Here is an 18,140-nt window from a genome sequence, read left to right as displayed (position 1 = left end):
GCTTTGACTAGACCAACGTTAAGGGTTCTATATTGCGAATCCTCGTGGCTGTGGCTGCTGTCAGTGGAGTGCTGTAGCCCGTGCTTAGCTGTGCCCGCGGTGGCCGTGCTGCGCTGCCAGGGCTGCATGCTGCCCCGGGCTGGCCGGGCTGGCCGTGCGTGTGCGCTTCGCCCGACCCCGCCCGCTTCCCGCGGCCTCCCCGCCCGGCCGGGGCTGCCCGGGCTGCTGCTTCTGGCTCTCGGTGCCGGCCAGATGGACCCTTCCTGCAGCGACACTCACGGCTCTTTGTACGGCGTCCGTGCTGTTTTTAATGGAAGTAGCAGTTTCTCTCCATATCACTTTGTCTGCCTTTAGACCGTGGTTTCAGTTACAGAAATGCGTCTTTTTATGTAGAGGGACTCTTCTTTTAGTGCTTCATAACTGTCATACACTAAAGTATCTGTATGCTCGAGTGTGCTCTGTAAACTACATCCTAAAACTTCTAAATGCTCAGCCTTTTTCATTAACTAATTTGGTGATGTATTGCTGTCTTGCTTCAGTTCTATGGACAGGTCTTACAGTGTTCATGCTGTTCCATCTGTGCTAGGTGGCTGCCCTCCAGGATGAAAAAAACAGCTTGATGTCAGAAAATGAGATTATGAATGACAGACTAGAGCAATTAGATGACTCTTTTGATGATCCAAATACTGTGGTTGCAAAAAAGTATTTTAGTGCACAGCTGCAGCTGGAACAATTGCAAGAAGAAAACTTCAGGTATGAAATTATTTCCCCCAAAAATCTCTCATTGTCTAATGTACTCTGAAAATTTCTGGTGTTCTCTGGGGCTTTTCCAGCTCCATTTCTTTTGCACTAAAAACTGTCTAGTGCTGTATGAGCATATTTTAGACAGTTCTTATATATAAAAGAATCTGTAACTTGTAAAAAGTATCACTTTGTAATTGGCATAGATCTCTAATACTTCCAAAAAGTGGTGGAAGGCAGCAAAATGAATGCACATTTGTGTGTCAACAAATCAAACCCTAAACCTCCCAACACCACCATGTCTCTCTACTGAACTGACTTCTTTCACGTATTAGTGTCTCTCTGTGATCCACATTGGGAAACAAAATAAGTTTTCATGTGATTCCTTTGATACTGATGTGATAAATTTGGAGTGTGCAATGCATTATGATTTAAGAGGTAGACAACAACATATTCCATGTTTGTTGTAACATTTTCCCAGCTACTTAAATCAGTAGTTTCGTTTTATCTTATTTCTTTTTCATAATTCTGGTACTAAAAGGAACTGTGCAACAGTGATGAGTTCCTAACAAAGATACTGGTTTTGATCTGGTAGGCTTGAAGCTGCAAAAGATGATTATCGTGTCCACTGTGAAGATCTAGAAAAACAATTGATTGAGCTGCAACATAGAAACAATGAACTGACCTCTCTGGCAGAAGAATCGAGAGCCCTGAAAGATGAAAATGACATTCTTAGGTATGTAGCAGGGAGAGCTCCACACACACATATGGATTTAATGGCTAAATCCAAGTATTTCTATTTAGCAAGATTTTTTTGAGGTGTTGTTTCTGCAGATCTTACCTGAATGAACTCTTTGGCAAGGCAGAGGTGAAGTGCAGGCTTTCAGGGAAAGGATCCATTGTTTGGTGAGAATAATGCATGGAATTTGTCTGTGAAGCAGAATTAATGACAGAATTTAAGTTTCTTCATGTGGGACAGAAAGTAGAAGTTCTCATACAGAAAGTGTATATACAGCTAGAATTTTAACCTAACTTTTGGTGTCAGCATTTTAGGCCAGATTTAGGTTAGTGAGATCATTAACAAAATGAAGATGAAACACACACTAACCTTTGTGAGAATTTAATGTAACATTCCAGCTTGTGTAAACTGTATTAAATACCAGACCACCCAAGAAATATCCAAAATAAATTGTACTGTCAAAGCAGATCTGCTTTTCATAAAATAATATGAATAAAACATGGAAAGAAAAGTGGTTTCAGGTGTTTAACTTAGTGGTTCTTAAATAACATCTGAAACAAATCCTAGCTGTAGATTTTTTCCATTATTTTCTCATACCAGCTTCTGGTAAGATATGAATGCAGATAATAAACACAGATATTAAAATTAATTTTAAAATTATGCTCCAAATATTTTCTTACCTTGTAGATTTTTTTTTCAATGATGAGCTGAGAGTGATCATTTTCATAGAGCAGTTGTGTTCTAATTCTAATTCCTCAGTGAGAACATACCAGGTACCAGTATTTTGAGATGACTGTCTAGCACAGGATGTTGTGGTGCCACAGAATTCCTCAGGGATATTTGACCCACTAACCCTTGCTGATATTTCTGGCATGTCAGTCTCACTTGAAGGCTGGCTGATTTCAGTTTTGTAAGCAAGTTTGTGCCGATTATACATTTAAAAATAAAGCAGTGAAATGTAACTGCTGCTAAACGTGTTGCATCTCTCTTTGAAAATAGTGTGTGTCAGCTGTGTTTGAATTTTGTAATCTTTCCTTCTGATTGCTGTCTGTACCTCAAGGGCTACTGCAGACAAAGCCAGCAAGCTGGAGTCCACGGTGGAGGTGTATCGGAAGAAACTGCAGGACCTGAACGATTTCCGCAGGCAGGTCAAGTCCCTGCAGGAAACCAACATGATGTACATGCACAACACTGTCAGTCTGGAGGAGGAGCTCAAGAAAGCCAATGCAGCACGAGCCCAGCTGGAAACCTACAAAAGACAGGTAGTGCTACACTTGTGTTTGAAAGGTTCCTTTTTCCCCAGGACCTTAACAACCCCGCATTGTCCTTTGAGAATTTCTGAGTTGTGAAAACTCCTTCGTACCCTGCCATTCCCTGGTGGGTTTTTCCCTGTTTGTTAAACTTGCAAGTTTACCTGTAGTTGCCCTCTCAGCTGATGTGAGTCCATAGTCTGCAGGCTTTTCTTCTTTACTCTGACTGAGGCAGGTTGGGTGCCTGGGAGAGGTTGTTCAGAGATCATTTACTGGTATCATTTGTATGGAATCATAAAATGGTTTGCCTTGGAAGAGGACCTTGGAGATGATCTCATTCCACTGCCATGGGCAGGGACACCTTCCACTGTCCCAGATGGCTCCAAGCCCCATCTAACCTCAGCTTGAGCACTTTCAGGGATGAGACACTCACAACTTCCCTTGGAAATCTGTGCCAGGGCCTCACCATCCTGACAGTAAAGATTTTTTTCCTAATACCTGATCTAAACCTCTTCTCTTTCAATTTGAATCCATTCCCCCTGTCCTGTGACTACATTCTTATATTCATACCATTCTTGATGCAAATTAGAAGTTTTATTTTAATTTCTGTAGGAATTAGGAAAGAGTTAAATAAAAAAACAAAAAACACAAACCCAAAAATCTGTATAACCCCCCCAAAACACAAAGACCCCCATCCCATCTCTGCTTTCCTGAGCTTGAGGAACCAACTGTTTTATTTTGGCTGAATTGGGCAGGAAGGACTGTTTTAAAGTAGCATCTTGCAACATTCCAATGCTAAATACTTCTTTTATGAAAAGGTCCAGGAGCTTCATAACAAACTGTCTGAAGAATCCAAAAGAGCTGATAAGCTGGCATTTGAAATGAAGCGACTTGAAGAAAAATATGAAGCTTTAATGAAAGAAAAAGAGGTAAGTCCCTTAATGAGTTTATTTGAGCACCTAAATCTCTCCCAGATCCTCTGCTTGAGGAGAACCTTCCTGAAGCAGTGCCAATAAAAATGAAGTTTACTGCCCTGTGTGTGTGCATTCACATATAAAACATAACATAGAATCATCAAATGATGAAGGTTGGAAAAGATCTCCAAGATCATCAAGACCAACTTAAAAATGTGCATGTGTCATTATTACTTCTGATTAATGTTATTTGGTCTTAAAAGTGGTGCAGCCTGACCTAATTCCACCTCAAATGTGTCTTAGAGACTGATAGTGCAATGTGATGCATTAAGAGAGACAAATGAGGAGCTCCGGTGTGCACAGATGCAGCAGGACCACCTGAGTCAAACAGGTATTGCTTAATCTTCAGACACTCTTTTATTTGGATTAGAGATTTCTTTAAGTGTCCTTAAATAAACCCCTTATGTGATTTCAGGTGAATCTAGTTTTAAAAGTCATGAGAATCTTGCTGCTGAAATTCTGCCAGTGGAATATAGGTAAGACCCAAAGGTTGAGGTTGTTTGGGATGTTCATAGGTGGGACATAGCAATGCCTCTGTGAAAGTTCAGTATTTTCATCAGTGTGATTTTTTTTTTTTCCCACTCCTTGCTTTGCCCCCATATAGGTGTTAATAATTATTTCCCATACTAAAATTACTTTGCTTTTTTTTTATAACCATATCAGGTTGCTATACATAAATCTGGGTTTGGAGTGACAATTTAAAACTCTGCTTATATCTCTCAAAGTTTTCAAACATTTTAAGTTACCTTTTAACAACAAATTGCATTGTTACCCCAATTATATCATTAAGTAGAACCTGCTTGGCTCACTTTAAGGTTGTGGAAGTGAACAGGACTACTACTTCTTCCTCTTAATCACTTTCTTAATTAACAGTAACTTTCTTGTTTTTGTTTTTGATCCAGAGAAATGTTTATTCGGCTGCAGCATGAGAATAAGATGCTCCTGCTGAAACAGGAAGGATCAGAAAATGAACGGATTGCAGAGCTCCAGGAGCAGCTGGAGCAGAAGCACCGGACAGTGAACGAGCTGGAAACAGAGAAAAGGTGATGGCTGAAACTGCATCTTAAAATACAGCAAAAGGTGATCTGTGCCTTGCTTCTGTAGTGTAGGAACCTTTTATTTTTGCCAGTGTAATCATAAATAAAGGATTATATAGCAAGGAAGAAGAAAATGGTTTAAATGTGGTACATCTGTGTGTAGGAAGTGTTGCTTGTAGGACACTCTTCTTCACTCTTGAGTGGTTCTTGGTAGACCAAGAATGGATGTGAACTCTGTTTCTAGAACTTCAGACTGTTAGACCATGAATTTTCTATCAATGAAGGCTAAAATATTTTACTAGAATAGGAAAATTTTTGGTAGTTGTGTTTTCTCAAAACTTGAAATGAATATAGGAATTTAATTCTAAAATGCTCAGTAAAGCTCCATGTGTTTGTTTTAGCAGAAGTTCCAGTCAAACTAAAAGCACTTGAAATCAGTTTATTTGTGGCTTAAGAATGGGCACTGCTGGGTTGACCCTCTAAAAAACCAATGACACAGAAAAATCTGTCTGTGAACTATTTAGATGGGCAATAACTGTGTTTTCCTCCTGAAAGGCTCAATGAAGAGCGTATTGGAGGATTACAGCAGCAGATTGAAGATCTGCAAAAGACTTTACAGGAGCAGGGATCCAAAAATGAAGGAGTAAGTGAAACATTTTGCCAGTTTTGTTTGAAGTCCTCCAGTGTTGCATTGAGTTCCTTTGTTCAGATGTGCATCTCATTTTTCAGTGTATTTGAGAAATGCTTCCATATCAACTGCAGTTCAGTTGAAAAGCTCGTGTTTTATGGCCCTTCTACCTTACTTTAAAAGTCCCTGGTTTTATCATTCAATGGATTTATTTGCTTTGGCTTATTTAGTTGTGCTAAGTGTTCTTGGTTGATTTATAAGAGCACTTGAATGTTGCATGGTATGAAATACAACTGAATTTTAACTCTCTCTTTCACAGTCCAGCAACTTGAAGCAGAAACTGGCAGCACACATGTAAGTAAGGCACATTTATCCACAATAACTTATTTATACTAAATAGGGCACAGAAACTGCTTAAATCTTGGTAGGGATGTCTTGTTTTTCTAATCCACTGATTTGAGAATTATGCATAAAGTTAAATATTGGTGTTGCAGTTTTATTTACTGTGACCATGATGATCTTGTAGTACCAGTACATCACTGTCTCTTCATCACCACCAGCATTTTAACTGTTCTGATTCTGCAAAATGCTGCTAAAACCATCACTCAAAGTGTATTCCACTCTTTTGAAGTATTCCCAGACCTTTCATCACATGTAGCTCTTGCTAGGATGATGCTGGAGGGGATTAATTGTTCATTTTCCTGGTTTTAACTAAAAGAGGAACAATTAAACAGTCACAATTTTTATAATAGTAATATTTCTATTCAAACCCTGAAGAATTGCTAGAGCTTAAAATAGTTATTTAAATACTTCTGTCATGAAGTTTAAGCTTCCAGCTGTTAAACCTGAAATTATTTGTGAGCCTTAATCCTTAACCCAACTTTTCATTCACAGGGAAAAGTTGAATGAGGTTCATGATGAGTTACAGAAGAAAGAGGCTGATCTTGCAGAGCTCCAGCCTGATGACAGTCAGAACCGTGAGTTGTTTTGTGGGTTTTTATTTTTTAGTATTTTTTTAATAAGACTCTTAAGCATCTTCTGAAATTATTCCCATGTCCACTGGACTAGTCTGCATGAGGCTTTAGCTTTAAATCTGAACTGGGGGGTGTGGAGGGGTTTTGTTTGTGTTGGAGGGCAGGGAGAGGATCCTGGGGGCAATGAGATTTGTTGAACAGTGCTCTGCAAAATGGGATTTCAGGGTCAGGTGGGACAGCTGAAACAAAAATAAGAACTTAAACTTCCTAAACCTTAACTTCTAGCTTCTGCATCATTCTCTATTTGAGGGATGGTGAAATCAAGAGAACACAGAAGCCCTGAAATTCTGTTTTTATTTTGCATGTCTTTGTTGATAATTTCTGTAAACAGCCCAGAAGATTGGAGAGCTGGAAGCAGCTTTGCGAAAAAAAGATGAGGATATGAAAGCAATGGAAGAAAGATATAAAATGTACCTTGAAAAAGCAAGAAATGTGAGTGGCATGTGTCTGAACATATGCATTCCTCCCTCATAAACTGTTAAACAGATTGATTGAGTGTGTGTATCCCCAGTTCCTGATTAAAAGCAGTAGCTACAAGTTGCATTTTTAGTCAGATTGCTCAAGTGCAGTCAGTTAAGTCTGAGAGAATAAATAGGGTTTAGACTGAGCATGAGGTGCAGTAAGGATTCCTTTGTACCCTTTGCTCTCTGGTGTACAGTGTAACAGCCTGACCAGTGCCCAGCCTGTTCTCACATTCCTCCTTTGAGCAGATGAGATGCAGAACTGTTGAGAATCAAACTGACTTGTAATGCTCTTGTTTTGCCTTGTCCAGGTGATAAAAACCTTAGACCCTAAGCTAAATCCAGCATCAGCAGAAATTATGTTGCTTAGAAAACAGATATTGGAAAAAGAAAAAAGAATTGAAGCACTAGAGGTAAAAATATTGCATATATTTGATAATGAGTTCTAATATACTCTGTTTCTGATAGTAGGCATTGATGATACTGTTTCCTAGCTATTCAGTAAAATCTGCTTGGCTGAAACTCTGAAAGGATTGTTGACCATAATCCAAATATTAAAAAAAAATTGGGGAAATGCATTAAGTTTCACAGCAATATTGATGGGACTAGTTGGAATAGTTGCCTGAGCAAATACAGAACTCCTCAGCATGATTCAGTAGGCTGATAGGTCTGACTGTATAGATACTGTGGCCTCACATTTCTTTTATGTAATGAATACTAGGGAAGTATATTACATAATAGCAATTAGTCTGTCACTGGAGGTACATTCTTTTCAGGTGAAATTTTACTAAATTATTTATAGATTTTCTGATACACAGCAGATCTCTTTGTGCATTTCCCCACACAAACCCTCAGAGTACATTTCCAAGTTTTATCTTTGTTTCTAGCCACAACTTCTACAGTTTAGCCTCTGCTTAAAGGAGGCTAATATTTATCTCTTAATCTTTTATGAAAGTATCTTTGTTTATACTTCCAGGCTTTGTAGTTATTTTGTGTATTGAAGCATTTCAGTTGCCTGTGTTTATTTCACTCAGTTGACTGCAGCAAGTTTATGCAGATAAAATTTGTGTTTTAACTGAGATTTGTCTCTTTGCAGAATGAATACAAGCTGGCCAAGCTACGTGACTATGAGGAAAAGCTGATTGTAACTGCATGGTACAACAAGGTGAGTCAAAAATTCACTTATTGAAACATCTTTTGCTCCATGTGCCACTTAAATCTCAGTTAACCTAAGAAACACAGCGGGAAAAATTCTGTGTGCACACTAAGAAATCCTGAGCAGTCTGGGTAATTAATTTCCTTCTGTTTTTGCTGCTGTTAAAGTTGTTTAACTCTTGCAGAGCCTGAGTCTGCAGAAGCTGGGCATGGAAGCCAGGCTGGTGGGCAGCAGTGGCAGCTGCGGGGCCGGGCCTGGCCGCTCCTTCCTGGCGCAGCAGCGGCACGTCACCAACACCAGGAGGAACCTCACTGTCAAAGTACCAGGTGCAACATCTGATTAAACACGAGGACATGAGGAAAACTCACATGCTAAAAGTGTCCTTAAATGTTTTATACCCTTCCACTTCACCTGCTCGATGAAAGAGGAGGTTAGAATAGTGGGCAGCTGCAAATTGCAACATCAGAACCTGTCAGGAAGGGATTAAAGGTGATCAGCCAGAAGGTAGCACATAGTTTTTCCTAGTAGATTTAATAACTGCAGCATGTACAAGCACAACTTCAAAGATTTCTATTTGCCTTCAGATTATATTGTAAATATGAAATTTGGCACTCTATATTTAAAACTTTATTTAAATGGGTTTGGGTTAGAAAGTTGACTTTTATAGTGGGAAGATATTATGCAAAGGTGTACTTCAGTAAACTGGCAATTTTTGCTGGGCTCTTCTGAAAACAGATCTAAAAGATTGGTAACATCTTTTAAAAACAAGGCTTTTTTAGAATAAAAAGTACTATTTTAAAAGCAGGAAAGTACTTGCCTTTATAGAAGAAGATAATAAAGGTATGGTACCAGTGTTATGTAATAACTGGAGACAGGATTTGTTTTGTGAGAAGCAAAATTTCTCAGTTTATTTAAAAAAAAAAAAAGCAAAGCTTAAGTTGGTGCATATATACACTGAGGAAAACCTGTCTTTAAGATGTTGAAGTCACTTAAGCCAAAAAAGCTTGTCTTTTCCTGGGTAAGAAAAAAGCTATTATACTAACTTAGAAGTCTGGGCTATATTTTAAAAGTCTGGCATATTGGTATATACTGCATTTATTTGCAGAAAGGGGATTAGGTGGGAAGGAGCCCCATTTATTTCAATTTATTTATGCAACCCTGTGCATGGAAATTGCATTTCCTCTTTTTTAAATGTAGTTTCACTCAGTTATTCTGAACTAACTGTGCTAGGCAGAGGAATGAGAGATGACTTTGGCAGTTACTGGCAGCAGAGGTTGTTTGTTGGCAGGGAGAAAAGGGCATAAACTGTAATAGTTTGATAGAAGAAACGGGGGTTGATACCTGAAATCTTTGTCCAGGAAGTTGCTGTCTTCCACAAAACTTGACTTTATTTCTCAAAAGTCTAACTCTTGTTTTGAATCGTATTTTAGGAAACCTGTTAATGTCTGTTCTTTGCAAATGGTCTAGAAAAAGTTAATTATACCCATAGTTAAATAAAATAAAATTGCAGCAGCTCTTAAAATGAAATGAATACACCTAAATTAAGTATTTGAGGGTGCTGTACCAGACCACCATCTAATATAAAATTCAGCTGCCTGTGAAAATGAAAGCACACCTGTCTCACCATTAAGGCTCTCTTTGATTTGAGAACAGGGTTCAGCTTTACAGAATTACCAGATTTTGAACTGTGACATTTGGATAGTGTGTTGTTTATCTTCCCCTCACTATAGCTTGTCCTTTGATTTCTTCCTTCCCAACATCTTAAATTTTTAATTGGGCATTGCATGTAATGCCAGAGAAAAGGCAAGCATTCATTTTTGATACTTAAAGTTGCTTCTTAATTGTGGTGGTTGTTTTACAGTGCTGTATGTATGAATAGGCATTCAGCAGATTTCTCCTTCAAAAGGCATTGTTTAAAGCCAGTGTCATGCTGAGTGTGGCATGAGGCAGACACATGGCTCTTGGAGAGTTGTCTGTGGTGGTGTTCTTCAGGACTCTATGCTTCTTTGGACTACCTCCTGGGTTTTGAGGTCTTTTATTGCTGCAGTGGTGTCAGTGGAGTTGGTGTTTTTAAGGTACAGTTGCATATTTAATCTGCCAGTGCTGTGGGTGGGAGGGAGGTGGTGGTGATCAGTGGAGCAGCAGATTGTGTTAGCAAGGTGCTTCCATTCCTAAAGTCTGGTATTTGGTGTGTTCTAGTGAAGTGTGGAGCTGTCTCTGATGGTGTTGAGTGGGTCTCTTAACCTTTGTTCTTTGCAGCATGGAAACTTTCATGGATGTCCTTCAAATACTCATGTAGTTGGTAGGCTTGATTTGTTGTACTTCTCCAGGTAGTGGAGCTGTGTCAGTAGTCTGTCAGGTGCTGGATAGTGGCAAACTTGGAGAAAATGTCTTTGACTTACACTTCTCAAAACTGCAGACCCTGGGACCAAAAATAACCAAGAACCTCCCTATCATTTAATTGGAAGTTTGTCTTCTGACTAGTGATGGAAGAATTTAAGTCCTGAACTACAGGCAGGGATCAGCCTTTTTCAGGGCACAGTTGTCCCCAGTAATATGTTGGGGTTGCCAAAATGAATCTGGTTTTCAGGTATTGGACAAAATGTTGCTTATTTGGGGCTTTTCCAAACTGTTAAGAGTGAAGCCTGTGAATATCACTCAAGGGTTTCTTTGGGACTGTGAACCTGTTTAAAAGCAGCAGTTCTGCTACTGGTTAGACCTGGGTTCTGTCCTGTGAATGAGGAACTGATGTGTGGAAATAAATACTGGATTATAAGCCATGGTGTTGTAATCACTTCAGCTGTCTGCCTGTGCAGGAAGGACCATTAGATCAGGATCATTTTAATGTTTGCTTCACTCATGTCAAACCAAAAAGCTGCTAAAAGCATTGCTGTGTTACAGCTGAGTTGTGTCCAACACATGTTCTCTACATCTGTGTCCTTTGATGCACCACTGCTGAGGCAGGAGGAACAGAGGGGCCCCTTGGCTCTCCTGAAAGGTGAATTTGTACCATCCCATCAGTTCAGAGCAGACTCAAATATGGGGTGAAATCACTGAACACTGCTGAAGTTAAACAGCATTATCAGGAATTTAGCCAGTTTCCAGGAAAACGGGTAATGTAGATCCAAAGAAACAAAAAATATGTTCTGATTCACATATCATTTGTTAATTATTTTTATATAATTATAATAAGATTATTTACTATTAATTACTATGGAATAGAAGTGTTTTATAGCAATAATACAAAATATGGACTGGTAGGTTCTTTTACTCAAGATGGGTCAGGCAGCAGTTTTGAGAAGATTCTTTTGCAACAACTTTATGTAGTGGATTAAGAAACAGTCACTGAAAATAAATTTTCACCTGATTTTTTTTGTTCATTAAATTTTGTTCAAAAATATAAATATATGGGTATTCTATTTTCTATGATATACACTTACTTGGAAATAAGTAATATAAGCAATACTGATGTTCTATTTAGGTAGCCATAAATAGTTTAAAAACTAGAAAATGAAAACAATTGTTTAGGAGTTGATAATGTCTAGTACAATAATTTTCTTACTTGTTTCTTTTCCCCCTTCCCCTAAAGCTGGAGTTAAGGTTTTTATTGTATCAGTGTCTACATCTTTTGTTTAAAACAAATGTAAACACTGTGTCGCATAGAACTCAAAAAATTGCACTAATTTTTAAACTTCCAGTTTTATTTTTTTTCTTTGGGAAAAATTCTTTTATATTCACATAAAGATTTTTAAAATGAATTTTTTGGTGTCTTTATTCCAAGCCATGTATTCAATGGTCCCTAGGTGGTGTTTCTGGGCAATGCATGACCTGGTTCCACATGTTGGTACATTTACATCTTAACTATGTTGTTTGAGGATGGACATGTATTGTAATGAGGGTGTGGGTGTAATGAGTTGTGCTGCTCTCCTCTGCTCTTTCCAGTTCCTTCCTCCCACCCAAAGCTGCCTCCCTCTGCTCAGCACACAGACAGCTGTGTCACAGCTGGGCAAGGGGCCTTGGGAAGTGAAAAGATTGAACCCCTCTGCAGATGAGCTGTGAGATGACCTCAGTAATTATTGCTGCTGAGGTAGGTGAGGGTCTCTGCATGTTCTCAGCCCCACCTGAGAGGACACAGAGGACAGGTACAGCTCTAAATCACTCTTCTTGCTGAAAACTGTCTGCCATGTCCAGCCTGCTCTGCAGGTGATTGAAGTGCTCCATTCTCAGTCCCATTGTCAGCTCTCATTCCCTGAGCACCACTCTGTGAGGCTGGGCAGGTACACAGGGAAGATTTTGCATATTGTAATTGCAGCTGTGCTGTCAGGATCATTTTTTGCATCACTTCTGTAGGAATTGCCTTTGCTTTCACAGTGCAGGGGCAGAGACACAGAGCATGGCCAAAAGCCCACAGCCTGTTCTGGACATGGCCTGTGTTGGTCTTCACTTTGCAGAACACTTCATGACAAAAATGCTTGGATAAACATTTATTGATTTTTGAGACAGGTGTGATAGAGTGACTTTTCTTAGAGAAGTGCATATTAAGGAAATGTCAAATTAATACTTGTGTTAATGTTATAAAACAAAGGCTGGTATTGCTCTCCCACTGTACCCAGCCACAGCTTCTGCAGTCTCTAGTGTCCCTCATTTTGCCAAGGTGAACCATGGCCATCCATCATAAAATTAAGAAAGCCCCAAGCCCCTCATTAATTTACAGTGCCATAAGGCAAGGCTAATAATGCCCTGGTAGCTCCCAGTCTGATCCCATGATCACATCATCATGGGATACAGAGTGCAAGGTCTACTGGTAAAAGAAATGGTTTTGCAATTGCTTTGAAATAAATAAACCTCCCCATGGACTGTCAGGGATTTGTTTTCAGCACCCCTGACATGTGAGGACAGTGGCCAAGGCCTCCCTAGCGAGGCACAGCACAGATCTTGTAGGGGTGTGGGGCCATGGCAATGCCTATCATGGGCTGGAGGCTGAGTGTGGTGTCTGGGGGTGCCTGGAAGGTGAATTTCTGGAGCAGGGAGGTGAAGAAGAGGAAGAGTTCAGCACGGGCCAGCAGCTCACCCAGGCAGGAACGCTTCCCTGTGGAGACAGCAATCCAGAGCATCTCAGACTGTGCTTGTGCTGCTGAAACACTCCTGCCTGCCCTTAGGACCATGCTCTAGCTGTCTTACCCCATTCCTGCATGAGTTTTTCAACCCAAACCAAGCTTCCCATCCATGGCTTTGGCACTGTAGCATGGTCTGCCCACAAATTGCATGACTTTGTGAGGACAGTTCACACACACATGACCTGGATGTGCCCATGCTGGGAGAGCTCCCCAAAGAGAGCTACCAGAGGAGATGGGTGGTGCTGCTGTGGGAAGGAGGTGCAGAAAGCAACTTCCCCAGGGGAGTGCTGGCTGGGGCACCCTATGATGGCAAGAGGGAGGCCCCTGGTAAGCTCAGCCCTGTGGGAGCAGAAGCACAGAGCAATGCTCTTGCCTTGGAAGCTGTTCCTAAGGTCTCTGAAATTTGCATGTTCTTTTATTCATCCTCATTTCTGTGCATATGAAAAGGGTGGTGCTCTGGGGAGGCCATGGGAGCATTTTGAGCAGCATCTCCCAGGGTGCATCTGCCCTTTCCATTGCTATTTTCCTCTCTGTCTCCACCCTGCAGTTGGAAACCCAAGCCCATACCTGCACCATAATTCAGCAGATCTTACCCATAGAAAATGGTATAAAATTCTCATTTTTCCAGAACTTCCCATCCTTCAGAAAATGCTCAGGGTTAAAAGTCTCAGGAGTTTTCCATTCATTCTTGTCAAACATCAGAGAAGTTAAATTTGCCATCATAATAGTGCCCTAAGAGGACGAAAGAAGAACAAACCACTTTCTCTGGCACTGACAGCAGGAGGGGCAGTTTTATCTTCCAGTCTCCTCTCCATGAAGAACATTGAGAGGAGACTGGAAGAAGAAGGATGAAGAACATCCTTAGTCAAATTCTACTGAAATTATTTCTGCAACACCCCACTGCAGGCCCAGATTTGCTACTTCTTATCTATTGGGAGGTGCAGTTACATAACTCCATTTTTCTCTCATCAGCATCATTTTTATCTGTTGTAATCTTGGGCCAAAGTCCCTGTAAGAGCTGGGATCTGTGCCTCAAAGGCATGTGTGGGGGTGTGGCACCATTCAGGGCACATGGCAAAAGTTCATATTCAGCAGGAATGAACTCTGGACAGGGCAGAGGCAGTGTCTGCACAGCAGGGACTTGGCTGGGGAGCTGGGAGTGTTCCTGGAGTCCCAGCACTGCAGAATTTACCTTTGGGATGAAATAGCCGTCCACATAGGCATCCTCCACTGCCATTCTTGGCACATTGAAAGGGATGACATTGCCTTTCCTCTGCACTTCGTGGATGACAGCATTGGTGTAGTGCAGCTTGTTCCTGTCCTCCAGGGCTGGTGGCCGTGCCTGGCCAATGACTGCATCAATCTCAGCTTGCACCTGGGCTGGGGGAGAGAGCAGCAGTGAGCCCAGGGAAAAAACCCTTGGAACAACACAAGATTATTGCTGTAAGGGTCTACCTGGGCCACTGTTTGCACCTCTTGTGTGAGTGTGAGGACATTCCAAACGGGTCTGGCACAAAGGTGTGAGGGATAAAAGCAAGGGAAAACCCACTTCTTGTGAACTGTACCTTGAATTTCTGGATGTGTGGCCATAAACAGCAGAGCCCAGCGGAGGGTTGAGCTGGTGGTCTCAGTCCCAGCAAACATCAGGTCGAGTGTGCAGGCCATGAGGTGTTCCTCCCGGAAGGTGTCAGTGTCATGGTCCTTCATGAGAAGGTGTGTTAGTGCCACAGGAACAGTCAGGGTGTCCTGGCACCAGGCTTGCTCCAGACCACCCCAAGGATTTTGCCAGAAGCTGCTGACCCCCTGCATCCCCATCCTCCTTACAGGGATAAACCTGCTGTATGTCCTGAGCTCATAAAAAGCCACACAGGCAGCTCAGATGGAGAATCTGGGCTCATTTCTCATCCCTTCTGATTTGTAAGCCCCACTCCAGGAGGGTTTTCTCCCCATTGCTGACCTTGGAGATCTCCAGCAGGTAACTGTCAATGTAGTCCCGGCTCTCTGAGGGGTTCCAGTCCTCCTTGTGTTTGTTGATTTGCTCTTGCATAAAATTTTTCAACATCTTCCAGTTTTTAAAAATGGTTTGGTGGGCTCCAGGTAAGTACTTCATTATCGATGGGAAATTGTTGTACAGCTTTGAACACAAAATGAGAAATACAAATTGAATAAGGGACTTTAAATACTCTTCTGACATCAAGACTTCAGCCTGCGATTGCACTTGCTGAGTTTCTGGAGCTGGTGGAAACAGCTCAGCTCCAGAAGAAAATTCTCTTTATGGGGTAACTTGTGTGTTACCCACTATTTCAGCAGGCAGGCTGGCAATCAGTGAGCAGGAAAAGTGATTCTGGGTGAGAGACAGCAGTGTGAGCATGGCACAACTTAAACAGAAGGAGCAAAGAAATGATGGGCACATCTACCCTGTGCAGAGGAATAGGGAATGACAGGTTTGGTAATGACAACACTGACTTTTGAGGTTGACTCCAGAGAAGAAACTGTGGCCCTGGGTTGGTGGCAGGAGGGCTGTACCTGGCTTGAGATGGCTCCATGGAGAGCAGTCGTTTCATACATCAGCTTCAGCAGCCTTTGGAAATCCTCATCCTGGTATTCAAATCGATTGCCAAAGATGAGAGAGCAGATGACATTTGCAACAGCATTAGTCACTTTCAGCTGAGGATTGAAAGGATTCCCTGGAGAAGAAAAAGATCAGTTCTCTTCCGCTCTTCTCAGAAAAGAAGAAAATACACGCCAGAGGTAAGATAGTCAAATATTAATTAAATGAGTGGCCCCTAATGGGCACTGTCCTCTGTCAGTGCTTTCCTGGGGTGCTGGCTGGCCCCAGGAGCTGGCCAAGCTTGGCAGGGCAACCCCAGTGGTCCCAGTTCAATCAGCTTATGGATATGTTTGCTTACTTTGGAAAGCAGGGTCTGCAGGATGTCATTTGAATTCATTGGAAATGTCAGTGTTTATGCACACACAGTATTTCCCAGAGTGGAGCAGACTGCAGGTGGGCTGTGAATAATGCTGTGGGTGAGGTTCCCCAGCCTGTTGGAAGGTAAAGCCCCTGTAGGACGGAGCAGGGATGCTGGCAGGGTTGTAGCATCCCTTGCAAGGTGGGGTATTTTTCAGCATGCAATGAAATTGTGACAGGCCCTACCAGTCCCTGCCTTCCCAGCTGCTGAGGCCGTGCACTCACCCTGCTCATCCCCAAACACGTCCCCGAGGTGCCGGCACTCCTCCTGGATGAGCTGCTCCAGGCTCCTCTTCCCCAGGCCGAAGTTGCGGAGCGTGGTCAGGGTGAACCTCCTCTGTGCCTTCCACAGGTGCCCGCTGGAGGAGATCAGCCCTGCCAGGGACATCCCCCGAGAGCCACAGAGAGAGAAAAGCTCCAGGGCTCTGCCTTGTCTCCAGCTGTCTCAGACCTCTGCAGGGTCAAGGCTTGGACCTTACAGCTGAGGCGTGTCTGGAGGGATAACTCACCGATCTTGCTGAAAATCTCCTCGTCCAGAGGAATGTCAGGGCGGTCCATGAACTTCTCCCCTTGGTTTACGAGCACTTCCCTCACCAGCCGCATCCCATTTACCATCACAAACTTCATGCTGCCCATGTTCATGCCAAAGATGTCACCATATCTTTTACTTAGCTGGGAGGGGACATAAATAGAAGGGATTTTCATTTGCAATGAATGTTCCTGGTGAGACCAGGACAGCCCTGTCAGGGGGCATGGGTAATAATAAGGGAAGAATGGGAGGGGAGACAATGTATGCACTCTGCCTGAGGGTATAGTCTTTTTTCTGTCCTCTTTTCTTGAATCAGTGACTGAGAGATGGCGTTAATTTGCCATAAATGAAGTAAACCTCACCAGGTTTGATTTTTCAGCCCTATGTTTTGCCAGTTTTTGTTTCACCCCATTCCAGCTCCATACTCAGACCTGTAGGGTTTGTACATCTGTGACTGCACCTGTGCAGTGCTGTGACCTTTGCCCATGGAATCGCTCCACACCTGTCACCTGCTTGTACTCAGGTAAATGTCAGTGATGAGGGCAAACCTCCTGCCTGCCTTCACAACCTGTGGAGTTGGGTTATCCCTTTCCCTGCATGGCCAGGGATGTGTAGCTGCAATGCCTCCATCCCTTCCCCATACTGCTCACCACCCTCATACCTTCTCTATTGCGACCAAAGGATCTTTGAAGTCCATGAGGTAGATGTGCCCCAAAAAGGGAAGGCGGAAGGGGGTGGGAGGGAAATTCTTTGGATTTCTGTTCTTCATGTAGTCTGCGATGAGCAGGAAGACGAAGAGAAAGATGAGGAATGTCTGGAGGGAGATGCTGTCCCAGAGGAAGTGCAGCATGGTTGGATGGTGGGGCTCTGCAGGGACGTGTTCCACAGCAAGCCAGGCAGGTTGAACTCTCAGGGCACCACTGAAGCCCTGTGGCCAGGGGGAGATGGGTGACGTGCTGGCACAGCTGTGGGTGCAAACACAGGGCAGCAAGGAGTGGCTTTTTGCTGCCTGCTCTCAAGGCTATATTCAGACTCCTTCTTTGCCAGCTTTCAGAAAGGATTAAACCCCTTCTTGATTAAACTGAAATATTCCCCCTCGTCTGATTTAAAAAAAAACAAACTCACCACAAACCAGAACACTCCCAGCTTCCCCTTTCCCCTCCAGCCTCCCCTCATACTAAACCCCAGTTCTCTATGCCCTTGTCTAAGGGACAGAAATGAGCTTTGTGGGTCGAGATTGAAACCTGGCAGTTTCAGCGTGCTGTTCCCACAAGCTCATCTCTCAGGATGACCCTGCTCTGTCCTTCCCAGGTGTCCTCACCGAGCTGTGTCCCAGTTTCAGCTTCTCAGTGCCAGGGAGTCTCCAGCAGTTCCGAGAGCCTCACGCTTTCCTTGTTTACAGCAGCTCTCTTCCTGGTACGAGCAGTCCCTGGCCAAGCCCCAGGTCTCAGGGGACATCCGAGATAAGGTTGCACAAACCTTTCACAAACCATCTGACTCAGTTTC

General features: G+C 42.5%; 2 protein-coding genes across 3 annotated transcripts in view; one reads left to right on the top strand and one right to left on the bottom strand.

Annotated features, from left to right (window-relative positions):
• HOOK1 (hook microtubule tethering protein 1) overlaps positions 1–11,778 on the top strand; it is a 40,817-nt gene extending 29,039 nt beyond the window's left edge. For both annotated transcript variants that reach the window (XM_079313721.1, XM_079313720.1), the window contains 14 exons: positions 587–753; positions 1,337–1,477; positions 2,541–2,742; positions 3,549–3,659; positions 3,948–4,035; positions 4,120–4,180; positions 4,607–4,747; positions 5,297–5,384; positions 5,689–5,723; positions 6,264–6,346; positions 6,735–6,835; positions 7,176–7,277; positions 7,961–8,029; positions 8,205–11,778. In XM_079313721.1, coding sequence (XP_079169847.1) covers positions 587–753; positions 1,337–1,477; positions 2,541–2,742; positions 3,549–3,659; positions 3,948–4,035; positions 4,120–4,180; positions 4,607–4,747; positions 5,297–5,384; positions 5,689–5,723; positions 6,264–6,346; positions 6,735–6,835; positions 7,176–7,277; positions 7,961–8,029; positions 8,205–8,363 — 1,548 coding nt within the window. In that variant the 3' untranslated portion in view covers positions 8,364–11,778. The remainder of the gene's footprint in view (positions 1–586; positions 754–1,336; positions 1,478–2,540; positions 2,743–3,548; positions 3,660–3,947; positions 4,036–4,119; positions 4,181–4,606; positions 4,748–5,296; positions 5,385–5,688; positions 5,724–6,263; positions 6,347–6,734; positions 6,836–7,175; positions 7,278–7,960; positions 8,030–8,204) is intronic.
• A 498-nt stretch (positions 11,779–12,276) lies between these two features.
• Positions 12,277–18,140, bottom strand: LOC306805690 (cytochrome P450 2J2-like). The gene is made up of 10 exons (XM_079313726.1): positions 17,956–18,140; positions 17,296–17,599; positions 16,615–16,777; positions 16,331–16,480; positions 15,664–15,824; positions 15,095–15,271; positions 14,703–14,838; positions 14,330–14,517; positions 13,731–13,869; positions 12,277–13,109 (listed from the first exon to the last, which is right to left on the bottom strand). Exons 2-10 carry the CDS (start codon positions 17,482–17,484, stop codon positions 12,934–12,936), a joined length of 1,479 nt encoding a protein of 492 aa, XP_079169852.1. The 5' UTR covers positions 17,485–17,599; positions 17,956–18,140; the 3' UTR covers positions 12,277–12,933.

This window comes from Erithacus rubecula (genome assembly GCF_903797595.1).
Source record: "Erithacus rubecula genome assembly, chromosome: 10".
NCBI lineage: Eukaryota > Metazoa > Chordata > Aves > Passeriformes > Muscicapidae > Erithacus > Erithacus rubecula.
Note: the sequence above shows the minus strand (reverse complement) of the source record. Positions and strands in the feature narration are given on the sequence as shown.

What these genes read in the sequence shown, in the direction of transcription:
- LOC306805690 (XM_079313726.1), bottom strand. Translation starts at nt 17,484, where the DNA reads ATGCTGCACTTCCTCTGGGACAGCATCTCCCTCCAGACATTCCTCATC. An exon ending in CGTGTTTGGGGATGAGCAGG is followed by an intron (nt 15,825 to 16,330) that starts GTGAGTGCACGG and finishes TTTCTTCTCCAG; the next exon opens with GGAATCCTTTCAATCCTCAG. An exon ending in CACACATCCAGAAATTCAAG is followed by an intron (nt 14,518 to 14,702) that starts GTACAGTTCACA and finishes TCTCTCCCCCAG; the next exon opens with CCCAGGTGCAAGCTGAGATT.